Source organism: Mirounga leonina, unplaced genomic scaffold (assembly GCF_011800145.1).
Source record: "Mirounga leonina isolate KUSES-001 unplaced genomic scaffold, KU_Mleo_1.0 Mir_178, whole genome shotgun sequence".
Classification (NCBI taxonomy): Eukaryota; Metazoa; Chordata; class Mammalia; order Carnivora; family Phocidae; genus Mirounga; species Mirounga leonina.
This window is the reverse complement of record NW_023270464.1, coordinates 20,183,271-20,192,474: the sequence shown is the minus strand read 5'-3', so window position 1 is coordinate 20,192,474 and position 9,204 is coordinate 20,183,271. Positions and strand designations below refer to the sequence as shown.

Below are 9,204 nucleotides of genomic sequence, written 5' to 3'. Positions count from 1 at the left end.
TATCCAATGGAAAAAAAGACAGTCTCTTCAACAAATGGTGTTGGGAAAATTGGACAGCCACATGCAGAAGAATGAAACTGGACCATTTCCTTACACCACACACAAAAATAGACTCCAAATGGTTGAAAGACCTCAATGTGAGACAGGAGTCCATCAAAATCCTAAAGGAGAACACAGGCAGCAACCTCTTCAACCTCAGCTGCAGCAACTTCTTCCCAGAAACATCGCCAAAGGCAAGGGAAGCAAGGGCAAAAATGAACTATTGGGACTTTATCAAGATAAAAAGCTTTTGCAAAGCAAAACAGTCAACAAAACCAAAAGACAACCGACAGAATGGGAGAAGATATTTGCAAATGACATATCGGATAAAGGGCTAGTATCCAAAATCTATAAAGAACTCATCAAACCCAACACCCAAAGAACAAAGAATCCAATCAAGAAATGGGCAGAAGACATGAACAGACATTTTTCCAAAGAAGACATCCAAATGGCCAACAGACACATGAAAAAGTGCTCGATATCGCTCAGCATCAGGGAAATCCAAATCAAAACCTCAATGAGGTACCACCTCACACCAGTCAGAATGGCTAAAATTAACAAGTCAGGAAATGACAGATGTTGGCGGGGATGCAGAGAAAGGGGAACCCTCCTACACTGTTGGTGGGAATGCAAGCTGCTGCAGCCACTCTCGAAAACAGTATGGAGGTTCCTCAAAAAGTTGAAAATAGAGCTACCATATGATCCAGCAATTGCACTACTGGGTATTTACCCCAAAGATACAAATGTAGGAATCCGAAGGGGTACGTGCACCCCGATGTTTATAGCAGCAATTTCCACAATAGCCAAAGTGTGGAAAGAGCCAAGATGTCCATCGATAGATGAATGGATAAAGAAGAAGTGGTATATATATACAATGGAATATTATGCAGCCATCAAAAGGAATGAGATCTTGCCATTTGCAACAACGTGGATGGAACTGGAGGGTATTATGTTGAGCAAAATAAGTCAAACAGAGAAAGACATGTATCATATGATCTCACTGATATGAGGAATTCTTAATTGCAGGAAACAAACTGAGGGTTGCTGGAGTGGGGGGTGGGGTGGGAGGGATGGGGTGACTGGGTGATAGACACTGGGGAGGGTATGTGCTCTGGTAAGCGCTGTGAATTGTGCAAGACTGTTGAATCTCATATCTGTACCTCTGAAATAAATAATGCAATATATGTTAAGGAAAAAAAAAAGAAGAAGAAGAAGGTAGCGGGAGGGGAAGAATGAAGCGGGGGAAATCGGTAGGGTAGACGTACCATGAGAGACGATGGACTCTGAAAAACAAACAGGGTTCTAGAGGGGAGGGGGGTGGGAGGATGGGTTAGCCTGGTGAGGGGTATTAAAGAGGGCACGTTCTGCATGGAGCACTGGGTGTTATGCACAAACAATGAATCATGGAACACTACATCTAAAACTAATGTATGGGGATTAACACAAGAATAAAAAAAAATAAAATAAAAAAATAAAATAAAATAAAAAAGAAAACCACCATTAAATATTCTCACATACAATCAATAATAAGACCAACAATAAAAGGTATTGATTGTTTAGTATGAAAATAGTGCTGAGGGCACCTGGGTGGCTCAGTTGGTTAAGCGACTGCCTTTGGCTCAGGTCATGATCCTGGTGTCCCTGGATCGAGTCCCGCATCGGGCTCCCTGCTGGCAGGGAGTCTGCTTTGCCCTCTGACCCTATCCCCTCTCATGTGTTCTCTCTCATTCTCTCTCTCTCAAATAAATAAATAAAATCTTTAAAAAAAAAATAGTGCTGAATGTTTTATAGGCAGTAGCTCATTCAGTCTTTTTAACATTTCCATAAATAGGAACTGTGAGGAACATCACTTTTACAACCCAAAGTCACAGAGGACAGGTAACTTTCTCAAGGTCATGACTGCTAAATGCAGAGCCCTCCTTGGAACTCTGACACAAGTGCCCACACTAAACAATAAGTTATACCCCACCTCCATGAAGCCATCATTCAGAACCACTGGTATGTCTGTATGACCGTGTATATATGTGTGATATACACACACACGTGTTTGTGGTAGAGAGAGAAAGAATGTATGTGTATACCCTGAAAGAGAGGCAATTCTGGGGCTTAGGACACTTGGGGAAGAGAGGTGTTCTCAAATAAAGACCGTGAAGCCCAAGGAGCTGTTGAGAGCGATCATTCATTCGTGGGCCAAGGAGAGAAGTCACCAGGAGGTGAAGTGAGCACGGAAAGCAACTAGGAGGTTGACTAATGCAAACTTAAGTTGACATTTTACTGAAGACTAGCTCCGTTTCCTCCACCTTCCCTGCTGATAGAAGCTACCACTGTACAGGGATCCCATCCCTCCAATTCCTCTTTGTTTACTCTGGGAAGGTAAAAAAAAAAAAAAAAAAAAAAGGAGCTCACAGTAGGATGAAGGCAGGTGGAGGGATGTGAAGGATAGAACAGAAGTCTTCTGATAATTAGCTAACTGGTGCTAAGAAAAATATACCCAGAATGTGCCACAGAAGATTCTTTGGGGTTTCAGAATCAAGCCTGGTCACCCTGGTCTAGGTGATCCATAGCTGCTTAGATATCCTGCAAAGGCAACCTTTCCCAAGCATGATTTTAGCAGAGACCCTTCTCATTTCTTCGTTCTAATTATGTCTTCCGATTATAAATAAGAAACATGTTGCTGCAGATCTACTTACTGACAGCCAAAAGCAGAAGCTAGGTCTCCTGTTTCCAAAGCCCAGGATTACTTTTACCAATGACATCCTACTAAGCAGAAAGCATGGGGGTAAAAGCAAAGATTCCAGTGCCAGACCTCCTGGGTTCAAATCCTGTTTCTAAAACATACTAGCTGTGTGACATTGAGCCAATTACTTAGCCTCTCCAAGTGTCTCCATTTGGAAGGTAAGAATGATGATGATGATGATGATGATGATGACAAAACCAATTTTAGAGTATTTTGGCATGTGGTAGCAAAGATGGAGTACTCTAATATATGAAAAAAGGCTTAACACACAGTAAGTCCCATAAATGTGTTTGTTATCATTATTGCAGCTTCAAGGTATTGTATATTATAATTCCCCAAGCAGCACTAATCAGCATCCATCATACATGGAATGACCCTCAAATTTGTCTTCCAAGATGTTCCAAGAAAATCTGAAATTTCTTATTTTCTTGATCAAGAGGTACAGTAAAAAGAAGAGTGACCATAATTTGTTCGGAACTTCACAGCACGGCAATATGAAGACAGAAATAAAAACTTATTTTGGGGTGCACCTGGGTGGTTCAGTTGGTTCAGTGTCTGACTCTTGGTTTCAGCTCAGGTCATGATCTCAGGGCCCTGGGATGGAGCCCTGTGTGGAGCCCCATGTCGGGCTCTGTGCTCTGCACTCAGCATGGAATCCGCTTGAGGATTCTCTCTCTCCAAGTCCCTCTGCCTCCCCATTTCTTTCTCTCAAATAAATAATCTTAAAAAAAAAACAAAAAACTTCTTTTTGGTTCTTGGATCTGTATATTCTGTGCCTCCTTGCCTGACCCAGTGTACTGGGTTGAATGGCGTCCCCCCCAAAATCCATGTCCTTCTCAGAACCTCAGGATGTGACCTGATCTGGAAATAGGGATATTGCAGGTGTCATTAGTTAAGGTGAGGTCACAGTGGGGTACGGTGGGCCCTACATCCACTATGACTGGTGTTTTTATAAGAGGAGAGACCAATAATATATAGAGTTATCAAATCACTATATTCTATACCTGAGACTAATGTAACATGTGTCAACGGTACTTCAATAAAAAATAAACAAAAACAATTAACAGGGCGCCTGGGTGGCTCAGTTGGTTAAGCGACTGCCTTCGGCTCAGGTCATGATCCCAGGGTCCTGGGATCGAGTCCCGCATTGGGCTCCCTGCTCTGCGGGGAGCCTGCTTCTCTCTCTCCCACTCCCCCTGCTTGTGTTCCCTCTCTCGCTGTGTCTCTCTCTGTCAAATAAATAAATAAATAAATAAACTAAACTAAACAAAAAAAAACAATTAACAAATAATCTTTTTAAGTGGGGGAAAGGTTGCGCAAAGACAGTGGGATACAGGTGGAGAAGGCCATGCAATGACAAAGGTGGAGAAAGGAGTGCTGCATCTACCAGCAAAGACACACCAGAAGCTAAGAGAAAGGCATGGCGCAGTCTCCCCTGGAGCCTTTAGAAAGAACATAGTGTAGCCGGCACCCTGATTTCAGCCTTCTGGCCTCCAGTGCTGTGAAAGCATACACTTATGTAGTTTTAAGCCACCAAATGTGTGTTGATTTGGGATGGCAGCCACAGGAACCTCATACACCCAGCCTTCCTTCTGATGGAGCAGGAGGGAGGCAGAGGCCCTGCACTGAGGCCCTGCACTGAGCTGTGGTCTCCAGTTCTGCATGGGCTCACTTCCATGCAGCTAAGGATGCGGAGTGTGAAGAAGAGGACACTGGGAGCCCTGAAAGCTAAGTGAGATGACTCAGTTTCCTATATGAAATTCATCCCCATCAAACCATCTTCACTAGCTAAGCACTTCATTCCCCTGTCTGTTTCCTAATCCCAGCCTTTTTGACATACAGGTGTAAGCTGCTCTGCAGAAGGACTTTTGGGGAGCAGTCCCCAGAACAGCACCTGTGAGTGGTGAAAAAAGCAGAAGTGGGCCAACAAGGATGCTGACCCACGGTACAATTGTGACAGAGGCCCTGGGTAATCCTCTGGAGCTGCAATGGCCCTGTGGAGTGTTCCCAACCAGGGCTAGTAGGCCTAGCCTTTGTACCCACCTTAGACCCACCATTGGATGCATGATGCTCACATGAAGGAGCCATAGCTTTGGTCAAGGCTGCTTCTATCAGCTATAGACAAATTCTGGTGATGGACCCAGCTGAAAGCAGCTGGGAAATGAGCACCTTGGTCCTGGATCTAGCAGGTGCACCGCAGCATCTCCCCCCCAGCCCCCTTGTATGAGTGGCAGTCCTTATGTCAAATCATCATTTGTTATTAGAATGTGGCCATGTGAGAGTCCACCTGGACTAGAATCTCCTTACTCTAGGAAAGAATCCACTCAAGGTATTGTATATTAGGTGCTCTCAAATCATGCAGATAGCGACAAATCAGAGAGGTCTCTGCGTTTCATTCTTACACACTTCCCTACACACATTTTCCATGACTACTCATTGCAATAACTCTAAAAATCTCCACTTGAAAGTGGCTTCTAATGGCATTTGGACCATGACAATTCCTCCTTTTTCTAGTGATCTATGGACAGAGAGGATAATCATCTGACTACATGGAAATTGCCACCCATTTGTTCATTTATTCATCCATTCATTTGCCAATCATCACACAGATTCAACACTTCTTCTACACTAAACAAGTACTGAGCATTCAAAAAATGAATGAGATTGTAAAAGGCCTTACCAGTCATGATAATGAGCTGGCATTTCTCAAGACACAGTCAAGGATTATGGGCAATACTGTGACTTGAATAGGTTTGGGTTACTGAAAAACCCCTCTGTTGGTGATGGAGCCGATGGATTGCTGGAAGGTTCATGGGAGGCAGTGTGCAGATAGGGGGATTTATGTATCAGTTGAAACCTTCAGACCTCCCCTGAGTCACCCATCTTCTGTCCTTCCTCTGACTAAGACCCACTCTGCTCCCAAGTCAGCTGTACTACTAACGAGCATGTGGAGAGCCTGCTTGGGTGGGAGTACTCACATTGTCCTCCTGAGCCACAAGCAGCCCGTGGGGCCCAGTCACATGCCTTTGTACGTGCCCACACACCATGTATGTGACCCCAGGTCGCAAACACTCAGTGGGAGGCACACAGCTATCCACATAGACTGGACGCCTCTAGAAAAATGAGCCCCAAGAGGACATGTGATTCCATTTTGGTTTTTCCCCTCAACAGCCTCAATAGCTTTGGGCCCATCCCTAATAGGTAAAGTAAATCTCTCAGTGGGTGGGACTTCCACATTAAATACAAATTATGGATCTAAGTGTATAACCTAGCAGTAGAGACTATATTCCAAAGAAACAAAAGGGAGAGAGTTCTTTTTTTTTTTAATTAGCCAACTATAGACTGGAAAATAGAAGAGAAAATATCATATTAATAATAATTATTCAAAGGTAATAGCTTATGTTCTTTAATGCAGTTCCAACATAAATGTCACTGTAAGAAATGATATTTCACTTCAATACTAACAAATCAGGTACTTAGTGTGCTGGGGGAGAAATGATTGGAACTACTTTAAAGCCACGTTAACCAGAGAAACTGCAAAAATATTTATATTCTTATGAAGGAAGGAAGGAATGCCCCTCGTGGGTGTACTTAAGTATCCTCCATCTTTTGGATAAATGGTAATGCTAAACAAAAAATGGAAAGATGACCTTAGAATAATAACCTCAGGACTCAATTGGGACTAAGCTTCTCAATGTACGAAAATCATTTGCAATATGTTCAGAATGGAAATTTCTATACTGCTTTATAGCTCATAGACTTGATTACACACCTCAAACAAAAATCACCAAAACACCCAACTCTGGGCTGGCTTCCTTCCCCTGGGGTTCCCCCCCCAATATGTAAAATTATTCACCATCCTCTTACTCACTGTCTGCAATTCTGCTCAGTGACCTAACAATGTTTATAAGGACAGAAAAACAAAGGGAAAGAGAAAACCAATCCATTCGGAGAGGTGTTTCATATAGAGAATGGGATTGTTAAAGTAAAACCAGGTCTGGCACCATTAGGGCTTTCTCTAGTCAATTCCTTCTCCATCCTTTCCTACAAAGACCTCATGCGAAGACCATGTGGACAAATGCACAGGGCAAACACTGAGATGACACGTGAAAGCCATCCCATTGGGCAAGCTTCTTGCATTCTTTGTCATTTGTAACAGCCCCTGTGTTTGTTACATGGAAGATGGTGGGTGGGTAGGGGCCTGAAACTATGAGTCATTTAGTTTTCAAACCACAACTCCGGAGGACTTTGAGTTTCTAGTTGACTTATGGTGAATGGCATTGATGGTTATCTGACTGGAAGCTGTGAGCCTGAATTGGCACTTGGAGAAACAAAGTCAATGAAAAGTCACCAATCCAACAGATCTGTGAAGGATGCATGCAGCTGTCCTTTAAACAAGCGACTGGCCCCTATCCATTAAGAGGCACACAGCTAGAGGGATGCAAGTCTATATCCATACGACCTTAAGAGTCACAATGTTCCAAACTTATTTTTCCCAATCCTACGGGTTTTGAATGCCAAGAGACTGACCCTATTCCTGATGATGTAACTTCCAAGTCTATTCCTATCTGCATTCTCTTTTGGCCTTTACAAAACTCTTGTGCAGCGGGGAGGAAAGGAATCTTTACGGATATCAATATCTGATACATGACACACAGGTTCATAGAGGTATGTGGCTTGCAGCATTGCTGATAAGTGGAAAAGGGAGGTCTGCTGGTGCCTGATCCCATGCCCCTCCAATGATCTCTACTTACTCTGCATTGACATTCACATGGGTAAAATGGACTAATTCAATCTAATAATTTATTAATTCAGTAAGAGAACACTTATTTTTAGCAACTGCTTAAACAAATTGGCTATTTGACAGAATTAACAGGCCAAAGCTGGTGGTTCAGTAGCCCTGTGTATCAAAAAAAACTCTTGGGCCAGGTGGGAAGCTAGATAATATTCATCACCTGTCACTCCCTATATTCCGTTTGATAGCTACCAGATTTTCACAAGCACAGGACCACGTAGATGCCAAGTGCTTCCTGGCTGTTCCAGGAGAATCAAAGCCAGCACGATGAGCTTTAATGCCGGTAAGGTCCAGGTATCCTTGGGGTTGAATGGAAGGCTGTCAGCTCGCCTAACAAATTTAAAAGACTCTATTACCGTGGGAGTACTGTCACAGTGTCCCTTATTTATGCTCCTCTAGTGGGGGAGCTCTCCAGCTGCTTGTGCAGTTAATACAGCTGTAGGAAGAACATGATTTAGACGAGCCTTTCCCCAGACACCAGAGCCCGAGTCCCAGATCCACTCATGCGGGGGAGATGCATGTCAGGTACTCACTTCTGTGTACTCTGGGGACGGCAGGGTAACAGAGAGCTGCTGATTTAGATAAGCATGTAAGATAGAGGATGTAGAGCACACTATCTATGCACCAACCTATGGGCTTGATGATGCAAGGGGGGCTACTTGACTCATGCAGAGGGTAACAGGCAATCCCCATGCATAGAACAAGGCTGGGCAGAGGTTCCATAAAAGCTGGGGGCCCATGTCTCAGGGAGGCTCCCTGCCACTTGTTGGCAAGGGCAGATGATTTGAGAAACCAAGTTAGCAGGAACGTACAAACTGCTTGCAGGATCAACACAGACAGAAGGCAATCATTGAGCTAGTTCTGCAAGATCAGGTCGCTGGGCCAGACTACCTGGAGACTTCTTCCACTCTCGGGAGAGAAAGAAGAAATGAGTGGTCTTTGATAGCCTGCCCCCCCCCATTACAGTAAATTGCTGCCAGACAGAAAGCATGCATATGCCGGAGCCTCACACACCTGATAGGGTCCCTGGTTGCAACCACAGTAGCTGCTCTCCATGGTGTAGCTTCTGGACACCCCCATCTCTCTCCACACCACCACCCGGGCTGTGGAGGCTCGGGATTTCTCCACGAGGAAGCTGCAGCTGCTCATCGTGAATGCTGGGGCTAGCTTATCAAGGATTTTGGGAAGAGTCTACAATAAAAAATAAAACCATGATGAGTTGGGGATGTGCATCATAAAAAATAACATCTCAACATTAAGTATCTCAGTATAACAAACACTTAATATATACTGCTGCAAATCTTACATCAACCCTAAACAATGGATACTAAGGGTTTGTTGCTTTTTGCTCTTAAATGAGGAAACTGAGACTTAGAAAAGCAAGAAAGAAATAGCATAAGTCCAACTACAAAGAGGCTGGAATGGGAGCCAAATGCCAACCTGGCCAACTCCAAAGACCACGATCTTTCAGTTCCATGTTTCAGCATCACTGTGGACGGATGTTGCATGTACATTCAGCCTCATACATCACTGAATTGAATTCCATGGAAAGCCACAGATTTCATGGGGACTGAAATTTAGAGAGTGACTCCACCCAATCTCATGGTTTTCTAGCTCTAAGTCAAACTATGGA

General features: G+C 43.8%; 1 protein-coding gene across 1 annotated transcript in view; it reads right to left on the bottom strand.

Moving 5' to 3' along the window:
* Positions 1 to 9,204, bottom strand: part of AGBL1 (ATP/GTP binding protein like 1) — an 813,331-nt gene that overhangs the window by 335,232 nt on the left and 468,895 nt on the right. The window contains exon 21 of the mRNA XM_035024092.1: positions 8,586 to 8,762. Within this exon, the coding sequence (XP_034879983.1) occupies positions 8,586 to 8,762 (177 nt within the window). The remainder of the gene's footprint in view (positions 1 to 8,585; positions 8,763 to 9,204) is intronic.